We start from the raw sequence: 20986 nt of genomic DNA, 5'->3' as shown, positions 1-20986 counted from the left end.
ATCTTGGGAAACCCACAGCTGCTGAATGAGCTGCAGGGCAGGCCCATTGTGCTGCAGGATCACCCCCCCCCTCACCAACACACACACACACACACACACACCATCCTTGCTCTAATCTAGGAGGAGCAGCAGAGCCAGCTCTATTCATACTCACACACTCATGTATACAATCACCTCATTCACACACATACACACACAGACACACACACACACAGACACACACACACACACACACTACATTCAATTTTACTTGAAACTGGCTGACAGAATGCTGACAGTAGACAATATAACACACATACCAGTTAGTATTCGGCACCAAGGGGCATTTTTAAATACAAACAGACACACTCACATACACTCACGTGCACACACACACACACACACACAATCACACACACACACACACACATACACACACACACACACACACACACACACACACACACACACACACACTGGCTGTTTCTTCAGTCTGGGTGTCCTAAGTGTTTGTGTTGATTGGTCATTAGGATCACACAACTAAATATGCTAATTTAGCGCATAGTCAATTATCACCAATTAGCTGAGACGTTGGGTCCTCCTCTCCCAGGGTGTACCCCTCCTCCCCCAGCGCTGCGTGGGACCGGCCACGCTGTTGTTTTGGGTAGAGGCGGGGGGGGGGGGGGGGGGTTCTGCTGGTGATTAATTTGTGGGAAAGTCTGGGGGCCTGACCACGCTGAGGGATGCTGGGCCAGACTGGGCTTGGATTAACGAGACTTCTGACCTAGATAGCCAGTGCATGTATCTGGGATGGTCTGGTGAGTGGGGGGGTGGGGGTTGACTGGTCGGGAATCAGACATGGCCACAGCCAATTATTTATTGATTGGTGCTTTACTGTGGCTGTGTGTCATCGCAGCTCTCTCACCAACAGACTCATTGACCATATTAGGCAAGGCAAGGCAAGGCAAGTTTATATATATATTACTTCCAATAACACAGCCCCGCAGACGACACACACACACACACTTAAACAACACATTTTTTGTGATTGACTGAGGGATGAAGTTACACTATTGGTCGGCCAGATTAAGTTATACACATTTATGCAAACTGGCCACAATTTTGTACACCAATACACGATCTGGCAGGTTTTGACCTAGTTTATTTGAAAGTTTTAAACGGTAACTACTGCATAACAGTTTTATGTTTTAAATCACTGTTTATGTGTGTGTGTGTGTGTTTGTGTGTTTGTGTGTGTGTGTGTGTGTGTGTGTGTGTGTGTGTGTGTGTGTGTGTTTGGTGACCAGAGGATCAAAGCCAGTATCCTGAAGGCCTTCAACAACCCCACGGAGAAAACAGCAGATGAGGAGACCAAGCGCCAAGTCAAAGGTTCCCGAAGCAGACACACACACACAGACACACACACCAAAAGAACACTCACAAACACACCGACATCGTCACAACACCTAACCCTAACATAGATGCCACATACAGGACCTAGGCCAACAGCTCCATCTAGTGGCAGCTGCTGTTACTGCAGCCTTAACCAGCTTCTATAGATCATCTTTAGATGTCCAGACAGCTGCATGTGCAAGCAGTGTGTTCCGGTGTCTGATTGGCTGTAACCCTCTCTCCAACCCTGTCACACAGCCTATGGGAAGGAGGGTGTGAGGATGAACTTTGTTGATCACATCTTTGTGGGCGAGTTAACCAACACCATCATGTGTGAGGAGTGTGAACATGTAAGTCATTGTGTGTGTGTGTGTGTGCGTGCGTGCGTGCGTGCGTGCGTGCGTGCGTGCGTGCGTCTGTCTGTCTGTCTGTCTGTCTGTCTGTGGGCTTGTGTGTGTGTTTATATAAGATTCAATTAGGGATGCACCGATGCATCAGCCGAACATCGGCATCGGCCGATGTTGGCCTTGTTGACTGCCATCGGCCCATCGGCAAATAAAATGACATTCACCGATGGCAGTGGCCGATGTTATGTCGCAACAATTACAGCTTTTTTTGTTGCAAAACGTAGCCTACCCAGCTGTAGATTCGGAGAAGATCCATGACGTAATGCCGCAAACGCACGTGTAGTTTGCTTTCATGGTATGATAAATCATACCTTCATGCCGTTTCCATTCCAGCTACACTGTGAATACGTTGTTTTGCTTTGCACAAAAATGTATAGTTTTATCTTAAAATATGATGCGAGAAATAGTTCACACCTAGATAAAGAGCCTACCTATTATGCAACTGTGAAAAATTTTGAACCAAACACTTCATTTCTTTGTTTTCCTGGCACAAAAGGGGGAATTAAAATGAAATAAACATCGGCCATCGGCCGGATTGTTATTTTAAACATCGGCATTTTACAATCGGTGCATCCCTAGATGTATGTGGGAAGTGGTTGTGTAAAAGCGTTGTTTAGAAAGGCGCTATATCAATGTAATTTATATTATTATTACTATTATTATTATTATTATTATTATTATTAAATGCTTGAGTTTAGCCATATCTGAACATGCCTGTGTTTTTCTGTACATTATCCAGCCTCCACTTGTTAATAAGCATGTCTTAGCAAGCGTGTGTTAGTAAGTCTGAGGTAATGAGCGTGTATTTGTAAGTGTGTGTTAATGAGAGTGTGTTTGTAAGAGTGTGTTAGCGAGTGTGTGTTAGTAAGTGTGAGTTAATGAGCGTGTGCTAGCAAGTGTGTGTTAGTAAGCGCCTGCTGGCGTGATAATCATGTTGCCACCATCTGTCCCTCAGATTTCCACCGTGAAGGAGGCCTTCATCGACATCTCCTTGCCCATCATTGAAGAGAGGGTGAGACTAACACCATTCTACACCATACTACCAGACTAACACCATTCTACACCATACTACCAGACTAACACCATACTACCAGACTAACACCATTCTACACCATACTACCAGACTAACACCATTCTACACCATACTACCAGACTAGCACCATTCTACACCATACTACCAGACTAACACCATTCTACACCATACTACCAGACTAACACCATTCTACACCATACTACCAGACTAACACCATTCTACACCATACTACCAGACTAACACCATTCTACACCATACTACCAGACTAGCACCATTCTACACTATACTACCAGACTAACACCATTCTACACCATACTACCAGACTAGCACCATTCTACACCATACTACCAGACTAGCAACATTCTACACTATACTACCAGACTAACACCATTCTACACTATACTACCAGACTAGCACCATTCTACACCATACTACCAGACTAGCACCATTCTACACCATACTACCAGACTAGCACCATTCTACACTATACTACCAGACTAACACCATTCTACACTATACTGCCAGACTAACACCATTCTACACTATACTACCAGACTAGCACCATTCTACACCATACTACCAGACTAACACCATTCTACACCATACTACCAGACTAACACCATTCTACACTATACTGCCAGACTAACACCATTCTACACCATACTACCAGACTAGCACCATTCTACACCATACTACCAGACTAGTAACATTCTACACCATACTACCAGACTAACACCATTCTACACTATACTGCCAGACTAACACCATTCTACACAATACTACCAGACTAGCACCATTCTACACCATACTACCAGACTAGCACCATTCTACACCATACTACCAGACTAGCACCATTCTGACAGATTAGCAAAATATTCTACACCATAGCTATGATATTCTCCAACCCTCAGATCAACAGACCAGCTCATATCTATGTCTCACATATCTCATATTTCATATCTTATCTTTTTGATGGACCTGGTCAACATAGTGTCCAGGTCAGATAGACTAATTTAATCTTGTATGAACTCTTCTAAAGTGATATGAACTTGTGTTACCTGTGTGTTGACCCCCATGTGTTGTGGTGCCTATGCAGATGTCCAAGCCCACCAACCAGGGCAGGACAGGAAAGAGCGTCCGTGAACAGGAAGTACATGTATCACACGGCAACGAGACACTCTCTTCTGCGCACGCTCACTGCAACAAGAACAACAGGAAGCAGAGTGGACAGGTGTGTGTGTGCATGCGTGCGTGTCTGTCTGTGTGGGTCCAAAGCATTCAGCAGTCCCAGGCCATGGTGAGAACTTTGCGTGTGTGTGTGTGTGTGTGTGTGTGTGTGTGTGTGTGTGTGTGCGCGCGCACGCATGCACGCGTGTGCTGTAGAAGCAGCAGGATAGGAAGGAGGAGAGGGAGAGGGGAACAGACAGCCTCACCGAGCGCCCCCTGGAGGAAGTGGCCGGCATGGCACTCTCTAAGACCATGGCGGCAGCTGCCAGCCAATCAGAGAGCAGCGAGAAGGACTCGGCTCCCCAGGACAGCAGCAACGACGCCGACAGCGAGGCCTCCGAGAGCGAATGGACGCCCCTCCCTCCTTCGGGGCAGGCCCGAGGCTCTACCCCCACCTCCGCCTCCACCCTCACCCCCTCCCCCACGCCTCCCCCTGCCCCCGGCCCGGCTCACTGCCCCTCCCCCAGACCCCAGCCGGGGGGCGCCGTGGAGCAGCTGGTCAGTGCCGTGTCGAAGATGGGCCTGGTTGCCGACGGCCCCGAGGACCACGCGGGGGTCCAGGCGGGCCCCGCGCCCCGGGACCAGCCCCTCCACCAGGGGGCCTTCCAGGCCCTGTCCCACAGCTACACCCCCTGCTCCAAGGAGTGCTCGGTCCAGTCCTGCCTGCACCAGTTCACCTCGGTGGAGCTGCTGATGGGCAACAACAGGCTGCTGTGCGAGAGCTGCACCGAGCGCAGACACAAGCAGCTACGCAAGAGCAGCGCCTCGGGTCAGAGCCCGCACACACACACACACACACACACACACACACAACCAAACACATTCAACAAACTCTACAGGGCAGAATATACTGTATGCACACACACACAAACAAACATGCACGCATGACCCACATACACACACACACACAAGCTCCTTTCACACACCCAAACACATTCCATAAATATAAAATAGAAATTCTGGAATAATAATTATATTAGAAAATGTAATTTCATTTAAAATGTATACAGCTCAGCTACGCAAGAGCAGCGCCTCAGGCCAGGGCACACACACACACAACCAAACATATTATACAAACTCTACAGGTCAGAACACACGCACCATACACACGCGCGCTCGCACACACGCACACACACACACAAACAATCACAAACACACTCCACAAACTCTACAGGTCAGAACATGCTGTATGCACAGTGCACGCACACGCACGCACACACACACACACACACACACACACACACGCATGACCTACATACACACTCACACACACACACACAAGCACCTTTCACACACCCTAACACATTCCTTAAACTACAGGTCAGAAAACATGCATGTACGTACTAGGGCATTAACGACTTCAGATTTTTTCTGGTCGACTTATCTATCAATAAAGTCGAAGTCGAGTCGACAAGTCGTGTGATGACGTCATCACACTTACACAGTGGAGGAATAGCCTAGCCTACATGGATACAGCAACAACAGCAACAAAACACCATAACATACTGGCCTGAAGTAAGTCAGCAATGTGTGCATTGGTCGCGGCATTCGCGTAGCTCACGTTAGCTTGCGTAATTATGGCCCGTGTGTGGATTTGCTAACTGAGAAGACAAACCTGACGAACGTCGCTATCGCTTTCACATGTGCAAATTGAATTTGCGAACTGAGCAGACAATCGTCGCTACTTGTCCACATGTGGTATTGCGAACGTAGCTAACTAAGCAAACACTCATGAGGAACGTCGCCGCTGTCATCATCAAAGGTCATTTAAGCTGCTAGTTGTCTTGTTAGCTCCGATATGGCTAGCCAGGATAGTCAGGATAGGCTCTCCCTGTCAGTTGAATCACCGCACTCCACATGCTACATAATATAGAGAGATCAGAAGCATGCAGCAACGTAGTTAGCGTAGCTAACGTAGTGTATCAGCGCAAGAACTCTCATGAGTCTGGCGTTGAGACTATCTCAGGTACAGAAACAGAGAGAGAGAGGGGAAAAACACGACTTGTCAACTCCTCCCTGGGGAGTCGACTTGTGCTGCTGAAATCGACAAGTCGACTTTTCTGTTAATGCACTAGTACGTACCCACTCACACACACACACACACACGCACACACAGACACACACACACACCCAACAGAATTATGGAAGGTAACTACTGTGTGTCTTGTTAATCCAGAGAAGAGGGCAGAGAAGGTGTACACCAGTGCACGCAAGCAGATGTTGATCTCAGCGCTGCCCCCGGTGGTCACGCTACACCTCAAACGCTTCCACCAGGTGACACTGCACCCCCCCTCCCACACACACACACACTGCACTGCTCCCCCCTGTTATTGCTGTGGTCTGGTTCTGATCCGGTTCTGTTGTTTGACTGCTGTGTATGTGTGTTTGTGTGTGTGTGTGTGTGTGTGTGTGTGTGTGTGTGTGTGTGTTCAGGCAGGAATGAACCTGAGGAAGGTGAACCGCCATGTGGACTTCCCCCTCACTCTAGACCTGGCACCCTTCTGCTCTGCGTCCTGCAAGGTACAGACTCTACACTATCTCTCCCTCAGTCTCTCCCTCAGTCTCTACCTGTCTCTCCCTCAGTCTCTACCTGTCTCTCCCTCAGTCTCTCCCTCAGTCTCTACCTGTCTCTCCCTCAGTCTCTCCCTCAGTCTCTCCCTCAGTCTCTACCTGTCTCTCCCTCAGTCTCTCCCCCAGTCTCTACCTGTCTCTCCCTCAGTCTCTCCCTCAGTCTCTACCTGTCTCTCCCTCAGTCTCTCCCTCTGTCTCTACCTGTCTCTCCCTCAGTCTCTCCCTCAGTCTCTCCCTCAGTCTCTACCTGTCTCTCCCTCAGTCTCTCCCTCAGTCTCTCCCTCAGTCTCTACCTGTCTCTCCCTCTGTCTCTCCCTCACTCTACCTGTCTCTCCCTCAGTCTCTCCCTCAGTCTCTCCCTCAGTCTCTACCTGTCTCTCCCTCAGTCTCTACCTGTCTCTCCCTCAGTCTCTCCCTTAGTCTCTACCTGTCTCTCCCTAAGTCTCTCCCTCAGTCTCTACCTGTCTCTCCCTCAGTCTCTCCCTCAGTCTCTCCCTCAGTCTCTACCTGTCTCTCCCTCAGTCTCTACCTGTCTCTCCCTCAGTCTCTCCCTCAGTCTCTCCCTCAGTCTCTACCTGTCTCTCCCTCAGTCTCTACCTCTGTCTCTCCCTCAGTCTCTCCCTCAGTCTCTACCTCAGTCTCTACCTGTCTCTCCCTCAGTCTCTACCTCTGTCTCTCCCTCAGTCTCTACCTCAGTCTCTACCTGTCTCTCCCTCAGTCTCTACCTCTGTCTCTCCCTCAGTCTCTCCCTCAGTCTCTACCTGTCTCTCCCTCAGTCTCTACCTCTGTCTCTCCCTCAGTCTCTACCTCAGTCTCTACCTCAGTCTCTACCTGTCTCTCCCTCTGTCTCTACCTCTGTCTCTCCCTCAGTCTCTACCTGTGTCTCCCTCAGTCTCTACCTCTATCTCTCCCTCTGTCTCTCTCTTTACATCCATCTCTCCCTCTGTCTCTCCCTCTGTCTGTCTCTCTCTCTCGGTCTCTCCCTCTGTCTGTCTCTCCCTCCCTCTGTCTTTACCTCCATCTCTCCCTCTGTCTTTACCTTTTCTATCTCTCTCTCCCTCTGTATCTCTCTCTCCCTCTGTCTCTCTCTCTGTCTCAGTCTGTCTATACTTCAGCAGCTTCTGTCTGTCCGATCAGAGACATTCAGACAAATTCAACTGATTGATGTGTGTGCGTGTGTGCGTGTGTGCGTGTGCGTGTGCGTGTGCGCGTGTGTGTGTGTGTGTGTGTGTGTGTGTGTGTGTGCGTGTGTGTGTGCGTGTGTTTGTGTGCGTGCCTGTGTGCGTGCGTGCGTGTGTGTGCGTGTGTGTGTGTGCAGAACCTGGTGTTGGGGGAGCGCGTTCTCTACAGCCTGTATGGGATCGTGGAGCACAGTGGCTCCATGCGGGGGGGTCACTACACGGCCTACGTGAAGGTGCGCCCGGCCCCGAGGAGAGCAGAGCTGCAGCAACGCAAGAACCAGTCCAGCGTGGGTCAGTCTCCACTCCTCTCTCCTCAGCCCCACTGACAAAAGATTATTTTTCAATGCCACAACCTGGAATTGTATGACTACATCTAGCTACACATGCGTTCTGCCTTTTCTCTCGGTAACCTTGAAGAAGGTGCTTGTGAAGGGAGAGCCTTTGTCAGCTGGAGATGTACAGTGTTTATGTTTTTTTTCTCTTTCGGCAGTCAAGGAGAGCAGCTCCTTTGCAGTGATGCTGAAATGTAATAGAAAGTGTTTGTGGCTGTCCTGACTGATAGTTCGCTAGTATTGAGCTTAGTAAAATGTGGCAGCCAAAACCATTGGCACTATCGTCAAAGGCTAAGGCACTTTGTACATTTTGTGCCACCAAATTGCGTAATACTTGCATCAAAGTCAGCGGAGCTGTTCATGGGAGTGTCAAAGCAGGCGGAGCTGTTCCCCCCGGCTGCTCAGTTTGACTGGGCGGCCAGCTCCGGGAAGTTCTAGGGCTGCGTTCATCTGACAGCATGAATCTTGAGTTATGCGCTCGGGACGAGAAGAGTGTGTCTGTTAAGCATGGTGGAATGAGCCTCCGCGTTCTGTAATCTGTCCATTTTCCACGCCCATTGTCTGAGCATTCACTAGAGACTGATCTCTGAGAAGTACGGGCGAATGAAACTCAATGCTCAGAATGATGTATGTATCCTATTATATCCAATCCTTTGCTTTAGGTGCAAACAGTCCTACGTTTCACATAATGCAGGAACAGTGCATCTGCTTCGCGTTGCCTTGACGCAAGCCAAATACTGACTGATACACATTCCCTCTTTGCCGTTAGCATCGTTTCGAATGTCACCACGTCATGTTCGTAGACTATAGCCCTCTAAATTCTGACGTCACACTGTAGTGCAAACAAATGCCTGTGTGCCCAAATGTGCTCACATAAGGATTCCAGTTGTGAGCATTTTTCCTCTATGGGAAAAACTCCCAAAACTCCAATACTCCACAATCACAGTCTGTGGTTAACAGGATTTATGTAAATTTCTCTTACAACTACCACTGGATCTTTTGAATTCTGAAGCTATTGAGTGGCCGAAGTAATAATTTAGCTATATGTAAGTCCAGTAACACTTTCGCACAAGTACCATAGGCTAATTCACAATAGCTCCAAGCTCTGCGCTCATCAAGGTAATGGCCCTTTCTGGCCACTGCACTCTGAAACGTGTTATTTCCAATAGCCTACCTCTTCTCTTGTCTCCATCCCTCCTCTCTCCTTATCTCTTAATCACTCTGCTCTCCACTCATTCAACACTGCCAGGCAGGTTTGGGTTGAACAGAATCAGAAAATGTTTGAAAAGTTTTGATCAGGATGTTCTGGAAATGACGTGCGTGCGTGTGCACGTGTAACATGCTCCATGTGTGTGTTTCAGGCCCCAGAGACGTCAGCAGCGCATCCCAGGGTCAGTGGGTGTACGTTAGTGACACCACGGTCCAGACGGTGCCAGAGTCCCGGGTGCTGAGCTCCCAGGCTTACCTGCTCTTCTACGAGGAGATGATATAGGACTCAACCCTGACAGCTCCACCCCAGGCCTGGGCCTCAGGGAGGGGAGGGGGCTTCACCAGGACCAGCTAGAACCCCCTAACCTCAGCCTAGCTCTGGGCCACCTGAAGCAGGGCCCGCACTGCATGATGGGACTGGCTACAGGACCAGGCAGACTAGATGCATGCTGGACTGAGCAGCTTCACATCGTGGCTTGGTTTAGTGGCTGAGAGAGGAGAGAGAAAGAGAGATAGAAAGATAGAGAAAGGAAGAGAGACAATAAATAATCAATCAGCACTATATAATGAGGAAAATTACAAAATATTTATATTTTAGAGCCTGCAGTGGTGAACATATGGATTGTATGGATTTTGTGTAGAGAATGTGCAAATGTATGACTATTATAACGGTTGCCAAAGAGATGGCAGCAGCAGGAAGTATTATACACATGCCGGGGGAAGTGCAGTGAGTTGGACTGGGTTTCCTCCTGAATGTGCTCTGTGCTATTCTTACACTGACACTCAAGCACAAAGGGACAAGTCTAGGCCTACCTCCTGCTGTAGATCTTTCATTTATCCACCTCAAGCCTGACACTATACAATCAGTTTTTTATTAATTCATTCATTTATTAATGTATTAATTCATCGCACTGCTATTGTGGGTTGAGACTGTAAAGCTGGGATAGTGTCTATCATTAATGCTTATTGTTATACGTGGGCTTCTTTTTTGCAATGCAATGATGGAGATATGCAGGCTGTTATGAAAATTGCCAAATGAGGACGATCATAAAGTGGAGGACAGCATGTCCAGTGTGTTGAATGTGTGTCCACACCAGTGCCTATGCTTCAGGGTGAATAAACTTCTGCATGGTCAGAACAAACCATGAAGGTAATATACACGTGTGCGTAGCGACAGCATGTGTGTACCATATGGGACCTAGGTACTGTGTATATATACTGTATACGCTATATGCAACAATACGCACGGCAGAGTCGTATGTACTGTATCGGAACCACCGTGTGTGTGTGTGTGTGTGTGTGTGTGTGTGTGTGTGTGTGTGTGTGTGTGTGTGTGTGTGTGTGTGTGAGAGTGAGAGAGAGAGCGAGAGAGAGAAAAGCAGCAGCAGCAGCTGACCTATGGTCTCTCACCTAGACCTGGTCCTGACCAACTCTGGGTTCTAATCATGAACACACAGTGGGGACGGGAGTAGTTCACATATCCGAAAATATCAAATCTAACTTATGAACCAGTAGGAAAGGGGAGGCTGGTCTGTGTTTCAATCTTGGCAGTCTTATCCACCACAGGTTTGAGAGCGAGAGAAAGAATGAAAAGACAGGAAAGAGAAATGGCTTTTGCTTCTTTTTTTTTCTCCCTTTCTTACTCCCTCCGTCTGCAGACAGGCGGCAGCCATTAGAGCTGGCTGTCACTGTGGATCCCAGAATGCCATCTTGGGCCGTCCCCGAGGTGATGCGAGGTGACAGGTGCGAGGCCCCGCTGTTCCAGGACATGTTGTGAGCTGGTGAAGAGGAGGTGGGTGTGGAAGCTGGGAAAGGCCAACGTCTAAAAGCATCCCGTCGCGCCGCCCTCCCGGCCTCTCGCACTGTGACACCCTCTTTGAGGCTGTGAAGATCGTACAGCAGTGTCAGCCCACCGTCGCCGAAAGCAGCAGATCTCTCCTGAAATGTGTTTGTCTGTTTTGAAGAGTGGCCCCTGGCTGGAGGCCATTCTGCTGCCAAAGGATCGCATGTGATTTAATCCACTCTAATGGAAAGACTGGGTCTGTCAGGTTGGCCATGGTAACCAGATAAGGAGGAAGAGCCTCTGCAGAGCTCATTCCTCAGTAACCAGTCAATCGCATGCAGAGGAGGGGGCACTGCTGACAGTCTGAATGTCTGGTTCACCTGTCTAACTGGTTCACCTAACCGTGACTTGTTTGATTGGTTTGCTTTGTTTTTTAGTTTTCTAGTTAAAGGACAAATTCTAGTATCAGAGTTACTGATGACATGAACTCAGTGTTGATTTGTGTGTACATGTTATAACACTGATACATACTCTAAACGGTGACATGACATTAATTGTTCATTGATGTAGGCTATACATTTTATGCAACATTAATACACTGACATACTGTACTCTGAATGGTGACATGGTGCCAAACAGTAACAAAACACTACTGTAGCCTGGCATCGTCATGCTGATCACGTAAGCTCACATTATGTTTCTTGAACAAAACACTATAGTTGCAACCTATGCATTCATATTTTCAATGCAATTCAGAAAAAACGCACTGTGGTGGCGCGTTATATTAATCCATCCATGTGGCGCCCTAATGAGAGAGCGGATCGATGCCTTGTTCTCGCGGCCGTCCTGCGCCTGTGCCAGCCAGCCCGCATCCCCACACTTCCACTTCCAGGTTGTAGCCATTTTGAGAGCTAAGCGGTGCGGAGGAGCTAGCTAATTTCGAAGAGGTGGGAAAACGTTTTATCTTGTTGAACCAAGTCTCTTTTAGTAGTTTTGTATTCTGTTGTTTTTATGGTGGATTAATACAGTTCTTAAATAATTTAGACAGCCACCGATACATTATTTCCGACCAAAAGGTTTAGGTAGGTAACGTTAGCTATCTTAGCTAGAACGTTCTTCTAGCCAGCTAACGGGCTACGTGCTCATTGCACCAAGGCCCAGAAAATTCTCTGACACAGCTGAACTGATGCACTATTCATTATAACTGATTGTCGCCCACTTTTACATGCCTATAATATGATATCTAGTAAGCAAGATATATCAATCTATTATATTTTACTAATTACGTTAACGTTAGTGATTAGTGTTTGGATGCTAGCTAGCTGCCCTTGCTGGCGAACTATTAGCTGGCTACACATAAGCCATCAAAATAATGTTTGCTAACGTTAACGAGATTACTGTGGATGTGTAGTTGGCAAACTGGATAACGTTAGCTTTCTAGTTATAAATCATTATATTCCAGCTCCTCACAATTAAATAATTTCCCTATCCAGGCTCCTGGTGACGGAATTGCAGAGAGATATGTGGGACCAGGGGGGGCAACCCTGGCCGCAGTGGCCTCTGAGCCAGCAGCAGTGGATGCAGTCTTTCCAGCACCAGCAAGACCCAGGTGGGTGAGATGTGCTGATGAATTGAGCTAACTAGGCAATGCACAGTTGGCTCGGCTATATCACCGATTTGAGAGTAATGAAAACAACCTCCTGCATACCGCTCTTTACTCTGCACCCGTATACACTCATACTGTCCAAACCCACTCATACTGTCCCAACATGCCTCTTTGACTAGAAATGTAATCCTATATGTTAATATATATCACTTCCATTCAGATACATAGATGAACTCATGCACATAACGAATAGACCATTGTGATGTGATGGAGCAAGGTTCTGTGTGAATCAACACACTCCTGTTCGTGTGACTCTGCCGCTGTTCAGGCCAGGTGGACTGGGCTGCGCTGGCCCAAGCCTGGATCGCCCAGAAGGAGTCTACAGGCCCAGCCCCCGTGGAGCAGCAGAGCCTCCAGCAGCAGAGCCTCCAGCAGCAGAACCTCCAGCAGCAGAACCTCCAGCAGCAGCCCAATGGCCAGGAATTGCAGGGCCTGGAGCCCACAGCTCCCACAAACCACACAGCCTTCCAGGCAGACCCGGCCTTCGGCAGGATGTGGCAGCCTGGTAGACAACCCTCCCCTCTCTCCACAGACAATAAAATGTCTTATTAGCATATCAATTTACATAGTTATAATGACTAGCAATGTCGTCTTTCTACAGTTATTTATAAATAACCCCCAAATATATTCTGCTCATGAATTCCTGTTAATTCCCATGGAACGTTTGTGAATATTCCTGGAATTTTGCAACTCTAGTCCTGACCAACTTAGTTTTAGAAACCTATCAGCCAGTTGTCATTTGTTGTAACTTACCGTGTGTGTGTGTGTGTGTGTGTGTGTGTGTGTGTGTGTGTGTGTGTGTGTGTGTGTGTGTGTGTGTGTGTGTTTGTGTTTGTGAGTGTGAGTGAGTGAGTGAGTGAGTGAGTGAGTGAGTGAGTGAGTGCTGGCCCCGAACGTTCGAAGGTTTGTTTATTGTATTGACTATTGATTCTCAATTCAGACATTCAAAGTTCGAAATGTTCAGAATTGGTTCTCAGTTCAGAATTATGCTTATTTGTATTAAAAAAAAAAAAAATAATAATTAAAAAGACGGCACACAATATGCGCACTCACTATAAATGCTTCAGTGCACATGTAACGTTGTTAAGCACTATTGCGATGAAATCTGCTGTGTGGAAATATCGGAGTGCATATTCTGGATATATTGTCAACAAGACAAAGAATTCACTGCTCAAACTCATCTTGACACACAGCCGGAAGAGAGTATAGGCTAGGTAAAGCTTATGTCACGAGACCATCCGTGTCCATTATTAGGCTATTTGTTTTGCTTATTTGGACGCTTGTTATAATGTCCTCATTCTTGGATTATTCAGACCAGGGTTTGAAAACAAAATTATATTTCAATCAGTTTCTTCCAAGGAAAACCAATAGGCTATTTAAACATTTCTGTTCTTGCGTTCTGCCCCCAACATAACATTCCTGAACTGGTTAGAACAAAATAAAATAACAGTACAGGTTAATAGCTTCCAGTTCTTTTTTCAATACATGCGTAAAACACATTTAACACATCCGGTCGTGACAGTGCGCTATTATAAAGTTTGAAAGAAAGAAACAAAAGCACTAGTGAATGCGATGGCAATGATGATCTCAGGGGAAAAATAAACTTCAGGCTTGAAAATGTCTGTTCCACACTAACTTTTGTGAGAGGAAGTGCAGTAACGCTCATAGTTCTCTGGGTTTATAGCAGCGCAAGCCCAGTAGGCCTATGTACAGTACGCGCTGCGGTTTAGACAGGCTATTCATGAGTAGGCTTTTCCTGAGTAGGCACAATGTGTCTGAGAACCAGTTCTTCACCCAGCGAGAAGTAATGTAATTCAGTCAGCTCTTGTTATCTCTCTGGCAATTATCACTGTATTAGGTATTTACAAAATGTTCGCATTTTAAGTGACCCGCTATTGGATTCATGGGAGCTTACAAGCAATGGAAAGAGTAGGCCTAGGCTATTATCTAACTTAAATAGAGCCGTACAATTGTGGTATATCATGAATATACGGCTCTTGTGAAATATTACACAGAACGAAAAATTATTAACCAGTAGGCCTAATAGAGATTTCAAATGAACATTTTGTTTTTTTCCTCTTTGAGAACGAACGTTCGGAGCCTTGTTCGCAAACACTAATGAACATTCAAACCCTAAAAAAAATTACATTCTGGCCTGTGTGTGTGCGTGCGTGCGTCCATGTCCGCATGTGCCTATCTAAATACCTGCGTTTTCTCCACAGAATGGGGCATGCATGGCCAGCCGCCCCCTCCCCCCCCAGAGCAGCCCTGGATGCCCCCCGGGACAGGGCCCATGGAGGTGGTGGCCCCCTCTGAGGACAGCAACAGCCAGGACAGCTTGGAGTTCAGCTCTGACGGCCACCACGGGGCCTATCCCCAGAACAGCCATGGGTATGGGGCTCAGCCCGACTGCTACGCCTCGGCCCCCATGGCCATGAACCAGTTTGATTATCAGGTATGCAGACAAACACATGCACCAGTTTGATTATCATGTGTGCAGACAAGATCAAAGCTGGAGCCTCTGTTGTCTGCTGCTGCCGCTGCTCTGTGGTGCTGATGAATGTCAAATGTGCAGCCAGACACAGCAGCTCAGTCAGTCAGTGTGTAGATTAGAACCATGCTTGGCAGCTGAATGTGACCATAATGATGGAGGCCTAGCAGAGGCAGCTAAGCTGCCAGTCACACCCTGGAGCAGATAGCCAGTCTCTCACTAGCTTAGCTCCTGGTTTGATTCCAATGTGAACTCCGGTGCTCTCTCTTTCTCTTACAGCATGGAGCAGCAACCAACTACGGCCCCACCCCACCAGGGTTCCACGCACCCTACTGGCAGGGCCCCCCCCAGGCCAGACGGGACAGCAGACCCCCCGGCTTCAGGGACCGGCAGAGGTCCCCCATTCAGCTGCCCATCAAACAGGACTCTTCCTCCGCTGCTCTGGGTGAGAGAGACATGTTTTCAGCACTTTGAGATTGTCTCACAATGAAAAGTGCTTTATTAATAATTTATTATTATTATATATTACATATATTATTATTACCACACTAACCCCCCCCCCCCCCCACAACACACACGGTAGCCCACGTAAACAAACACACTTAAACCCTGGGTGTTGTCTGGCCTGGCTCTGCCCCCAGATGCGGTGAAGAGGCGCACGCTGCCTGCATGGATCCGAGAGGGCCTGGAGAAGATGGACAGAGAGAAACAGAAGAAGCTGGACAGAGAGAGGATGGAGAAGGAGAGGGCTGAGTTGGCCAAAGATGAAGAGAAGGAGGCTGACGTTGCAGAGGAAGAGGGAGACGGCCCCCGGATGCCCCGCAAGAGTAAATTTGTAAGAAAACAACTCTTTCTCTTCTCCCCTCTCACACACTCTCTCACTCTGCACCACCAGCTGCTCTGTGGTGTTCCTATGGTAACTGTGAAACTGCACCTCTCCCTGTGGCTGCTTCAGGACAGTGACGATGAGGAGGAGGAGGAAGATGAGGGGGAGGAGGAGGAGCGGGCGCCCGTGAAGAAGGAGCTGGTCAGCCGGAGCCCCTCCCCTCCCCAAGAGGGGATCAGTGAGCCAGAGATGACGGAGGAGGAGAGAGAGTTCCAGCTGGTCAGTCTCACCCTGCTACAGCTGAGACACTGGACTGCAGCAGGGTTTTTATGCTTGGGAGGTGTTTATTCGAGGTTTCAAAACACGGCACGTTAAACCCTAGGGGTTTACACGTGAAAGCAAATGTTACTTGTTTCCAATGAGGTCCCTGATGGCAGAAAAACAGGACTGACAACAAATGCATAACAAATGCATAACAATCATGTGTCCAGGCCCTCCCATAGAGGAAGCTAGAACCATGGCCTGTTCCTGTCCTCTGGCATGCCTTGACTGTCTGCCAGTCTTTGCCACTTAAGCCTAGTTTATACTGTAGCTGTACTCAAAAGCCTAGTTTACACTGTAGCTGTAGCTACGAGGCTTTAGAGGACAATGGACAATAAGTCTTGAGTTCCTGTGTCATCCTCATCTTGTCAAGTTTGTTATCTTGGTGTGTTTACTGCCATGATGCGCTGGCTGCATGCATGTTTTGGATTTATCCACTTGAATTCAATAAATGGATGGATCTCCGCCTCAGATGGTCCTGACCAAGACCCTGCTGACGGAGGTCCTGTTGGAGGTCACCAACGAGGAGATCCAGCACGTGGCCAGGGACACGCACCGCAAAGCCACCAAAGGTCTGACCCCCCCCCCACACACACACACACATTCCTCCTACTGCCCACCCCCCTCCCCTCCCCCCACCTCCCCATCATCAACCACCAGGCCTCGTCACAGACACTGTGTTTCAGTCTGAAGAGAGAGAGCCCATTGTAGCGTTGTGTTATCTGTGAATGGCTCGGCTCAGCTGGGCCGGCTGAGCAGTGTGATGCGGTGTGCAGGCCCAGCCAGTGGAGGACAAGAGGAGGTGAGAGCAGAGCAGAGCTGGCCTTGAGGGCTGTGTATCTGAGCCCTCCCCCTTTACACCCACCTGTACGCCAGCTCTGGTCAGCTCTCACCTGGACTCACCTGAACAGACACCATTGAAGTGGCAGTGCTGCATGGCAACAACAGAGCGATTCTCCTCTGGGACGTGTGTTGCCTGTTTTGAATGTGTGACTGACGCCTGTTGTTATTGTTGTTAACCTTCTCTCTCTCTCCACTGTTCTCCTGTGTCTCCTTCTCTTCTGTCCTGTTTGCCCGTGGCCAGCCGTTGCGAGCGGAGCGTTAATCTTTGTGCCTCCCATCTCTAGAGACTCTTGGCTACTATGATGAGACACTATGGTGGTGCCTGTGTGTGTTTTAACATGTTGTTCCTGTTGTTGATGTGAATCAAAGCTCCTGCCAAACAGCTGGCACAGTCAAGTGCACTGGCTTCTCTGACTGGCCTCAGTGAGTACCGCCTTCCTTCTTTAGCTTGGGGGGTGGGGTGGTGGGGGGGTGTCGCTGAGAGCTCCTTGCTGCTGTAGTAGCTCATTGCAGGGCAGAGCTCTCAGCTCTCATCAGGGATCTAGGTCAGGACAGGTGTGTATCTGAGATGATGTAAACGCATGCTGTCTAACCGGAAGTGTCAGAGGTTTCCCAGGTGTAGCTCAGCTGGGGGAGATGTATTGTGTGTGTGGGGGGGTGGGGTGGGGGGGGTGTCGTGTTTGTCGGTCCGTCTGCTCCTCTGAGCTCACCTGGCGGGGGTCTGTTGTGGCAGGCGGGTTGGGGGAGTACGGCACGGACGAGAGTGAGGACGAGGAGCAGCACAGCGCCAGGGCCTCGGAGTCCTCCGACACGGACGAGGAGGAGCTGCTCCACCGCATCCAGGAGAAGCAGGACGCCTTCCGCCGCAAGGAGAGGGAGCTGCAGGCCCAGCTGGACAGGCAGGCGCAGGAGGCAGCACTAGCACGAGGTGAGGGGGCCCCTCAGCCTAGTTTAGACTGTTTAAGGGTGCGTGTCCACCGGGGAGATGTATTTTGGAGCTGGCGCTGTTTTCTCGTTGTTTACATGGGTAATAAGCTCTAGGGCGCTATAAAGACGAGAGCTGTGTTCCAAGCGCTTTTTAGCGCTACAGCGCCATGAGCTCTAGGCTTTTTTTGCAGTTGGAAGAAGTTTAACTTTTTGGGCTAGAGCGCAGGCTGTAAACGTCTGTTCTGACAATGACAACGGTCAGTTTTTGGCAAAACCGCAGACAGAGCAAACGTCGGCACTAGCTAACATTAGCTAGCTATCTTAACTTGGCTAGTTAATCTGCAGTCTGCAAAGACACAACACTCGTTGCTAACGTAGCTGTAAAATATCGGTAGCCTAGCCAGCTCTAAACTCCAGCTCTAGTGCGCAGCTGTAAGCTTGGCGCTGTTCAGCTACATACAGCTCGTTGGTGGACACAGCCTAAGACGAGCTGTGGCTCTGGGCGCCGAGAGCCATAGCTTGTCTTATACGGTATAAACTATGCTTTCACCATCACACACCATGCACCGTGTTGGCAGGTAGGAAGGTAGTTAGCTAGGTAGGTAGTTCATTAATCCCTTGGGGGAAATTGTGTTGCAGCAGCAAACATACAAGAACTGAATAAGAAAGTGTGTCCAAACTTTTGACTGGTACTATAGCATGACATTTACATAACGGGCCAGAGCACAGCATGGCTACTGTCAAACACTCACACAGCGCAGTTAGGTTCCGGTTTGTTTCTAGGTTTAAAAGACCTACAGTACATTGAAGACCCAGCACATAGCACAAACGCATTCACGCGCACCTTAGTTTCAGTGTGGTCCTTTATGGCAACTGGACTGACAGCCGCCTGCTGGCTGGGACTAACTGACCTGTGTTGTGTTTCTCTCCTTCTCTCCAGAGATGGCGATGGACAGAGTGAGCAGAGAGAGGGCTGAGTACGTGGAGGGTCAGCTAGACAGTCTACACAAGCAGGAAGTGAGGGAAAGAGAATCAGATCCCACCGTAGAGAGACGCAGGTCACGTAGCGAACAGGAAGTGGGAGAGGTGAGGGTGTCAGGGCGGGGGAAGCGGGCCGGCAGCGTCTCCCCTAGCAACGGGCACAGCAGCTCGTCCCGCTCCAGCTCTAGCCGTTCTAGCAGTCGGTCCTCCTCCTCCCACTCCTCCTCCTCCTCCTCAGACTCCTCCCGCAGCTCCTCCCACTCCGCCTCCCCCCGCAGGAAGAGGAGGCGCTCCCGCTCGTCGTCCCGCAAGGCCCGGCGGCGCAGCCGCAGCCATAGCTCCCGCCGCCGTCAAGCGGATAAGGTCAGGGACAGGAGGAGGCGCGGCACCTCCGGGCGCCGAAGGAGCGAACGCAGCTCCTCCAGAGAGCACCGGACCAGCAGGGGGCGCAAGAGCAGGTCTGAGGACAGGGCCCGGGCCAGCCACAGCAGGGAGAGGGACAGGGGGAAAGAAAAGGAGAGGGAGAAGGAGAGAGAGAAGGAGAGGGAAAGGGAGAAGGAGAGAGAGAAGGAGAGGAAGAGGAGTAAGGAGCGCAGGGAGAGCAGCAAGCACAAACAGAAGGCCTCCAGCAAGGACAGGGACAGGAGGAAAGACAGGAGCCATAGCCATGACAAGGATAAGAAGAAGAAAGAGAAGGACAAAGAGTCAGACAGGAAGAAAGAGAAGCAGAAGGCCAAGGAGAGAGAGAGAGAGAGGGATGTGGTGACGGAGGAGAGCAATGGCAAATCTAAGAGGAGAGAGAGTGAGCAGACAGAACCGCCCAAGCAGCAGAGCAGGTCCAGTAAGAAGGGCTCTGCAAAGGCCAGCAAGAGACGCTCAGAATCTGAGGCCAGCAGGTCCAGCCCTGAGGTTAGCAAGGACAAAAAGTCTAAAAGATCCAAACGTAGTCGCTCAAGGTCGACGGAAAGGTCTCACAAGTCTGGTAAGAAGGCAAGCCGCAAACACAAGTCTAAGTCACGATCAAGGTAGTATTCATTTTTTCCCTGTTTCCTTTTTTAATATTGTACATCGTTTCTGTTGTATGTCTGAATTGGTGTGTTTTGTTGAGGCTTTTTAGCCAATTATATATATAAAAAAAAAAAAAACTGCCTACTATTGCCATGGCTTGCTCAAGACTACTTTTATAATGACTTTTCATTGAACAATCTCAAGCCACGTTCCTACATTGCAAAGAATCACAGCCAGTCTCTATGCGGCTTTCAGCCTTAGTGCCTTCTGTGAATGCGTAGTAGAGAATCAGATGTAACATGTTGTCCTCGTCTGTGTGTGTTTGTCATTCTTCGTATTGTCTGTATGAATATTTCTCTCTCATTCTGCATGTGTGTGAATGGAGCGGAACTAACTCCCCACCCTCACCCCCCATCCCCCCACCTCCCATCTCTCCTCCAGGTCCAGGTCTCTGTCTGGACGACGGCGCTGAAGAGCACAGATCTGATCTGCTCTGTGCACTTGTTTTTAAATTCCATGAGTTTAACAGGCTTGTCTCATTATAGAGGCAACAGTGTAGGTGAACTCTCCAACCCAGGCACCACGCTCCCTCCATCTCTCCCTCCCATCTTTGTAAATATGTGTTATTTTTAAGTGCAGCCTGAAAACATTTTGAATGCAAGGTTGTTGTGTTTTTTTTTGCCTTGTAACATGCAAAGCTAAATGCTTTGTAGTCAGTCGAATAGTAGAATCTTGGAAGTTGTGTCATTTTAAATATAACAGAATTAATAGAATCAACGTGTTGATGTAAATTGTCCAATAAAAATTAA

General features: G+C 48.8%; 2 protein-coding genes across 6 annotated transcripts in view; both read left to right on the top strand.

Annotated features, from left to right (window-relative positions):
- The window catches only part of usp45 (ubiquitin specific peptidase 45), a 44482-nt gene extending 34095 nt beyond the window's left edge, over window positions 1-10387 (top strand). For 2 of the 3 annotated variants that reach the window (XM_084445146.1, XM_084445148.1), the window contains 9 exons: window positions 1287-1368; window positions 1630-1721; window positions 2734-2790; window positions 3908-4042; window positions 4195-4807; window positions 6215-6312; window positions 6472-6558; window positions 7928-8081; window positions 9484-10387. In XM_084445146.1, the coding sequence (XP_084301272.1) occupies window positions 1287-1368; window positions 1630-1721; window positions 2734-2790; window positions 3908-4042; window positions 4195-4807; window positions 6215-6312; window positions 6472-6558; window positions 7928-8081; window positions 9484-9614 (1449 nt within the window). In that variant the 3' untranslated portion in view covers window positions 9615-10387. The remainder of the gene's footprint in view (window positions 1-1286; window positions 1369-1629; window positions 1722-2733; window positions 2791-3907; window positions 4043-4194; window positions 4808-6214; window positions 6313-6471; window positions 6559-7927; window positions 8082-9483) is intronic. The other variant, XM_084445147.1, reaches the window with a different exon arrangement.
- A 1625-nt stretch (window positions 10388-12012) lies between these two features.
- Window positions 12013-20833, top strand: pnisr (PNN-interacting serine/arginine-rich protein). 3 transcript variants are annotated; one of them, XM_084444119.1, is made up of 12 exons: window positions 12013-12061; window positions 12608-12723; window positions 13049-13285; window positions 15003-15235; window positions 15551-15716; window positions 15913-16106; window positions 16227-16376; window positions 16891-16990; window positions 17631-17684; window positions 17995-18189; window positions 19129-20194; window positions 20619-20833. In XM_084444119.1, exons 2-12 carry the CDS (start codon window positions 12636-12638, stop codon window positions 20647-20649), a joined length of 2514 nt encoding a protein of 837 aa, XP_084300245.1. In that variant the 5' UTR covers window positions 12013-12061; window positions 12608-12635; the 3' UTR covers window positions 20650-20833. The 3 variants fall into 3 exon arrangements, with proteins under 3 accessions (XP_084300245.1, XP_084300247.1, XP_084300246.1); XM_084444120.1 differs by lacking the exon at window positions 12013-12061 and adding an exon at window positions 12161-12196; XM_084444121.1 differs by lacking the exon at window positions 20619-20833 and having other exon boundaries at window positions 19129-20375.
- Window positions 20834-20986: the final 153 nt, after the last annotated feature.

Source organism: Borostomias antarcticus (genome assembly GCF_949987555.1).
Source record: "Borostomias antarcticus genome assembly, chromosome: 10".
In the NCBI taxonomy this organism is placed as follows: domain Eukaryota; kingdom Metazoa; phylum Chordata; class Actinopteri; order Stomiiformes; family Stomiidae; genus Borostomias; species Borostomias antarcticus.
Note: the sequence above shows the minus strand (reverse complement) of the source record. Positions and strands in the feature narration are given on the sequence as shown.

Excerpts from the sequence above, each read along its gene's own strand:
- pnisr (XM_084444119.1), top strand. The coding sequence starts at position 12,636 with ATGTGGGACCAGGGGGGGCAACCCTGGCCGCAGTGGCCTCTGAGCCAG. Across the intron at positions 13,286-15,002 it reads CGGCAGGATGTGGCAGCCTG|AATGGGGCATGCATGGCCAG; the intron begins GTAGACAACCCT and ends TTTTCTCCACAG. Across the intron at positions 16,991-17,630 it reads GCACCGCAAAGCCACCAAAG|CTCCTGCCAAACAGCTGGCA; the intron begins GTCTGACCCCCC and ends TGTGAATCAAAG.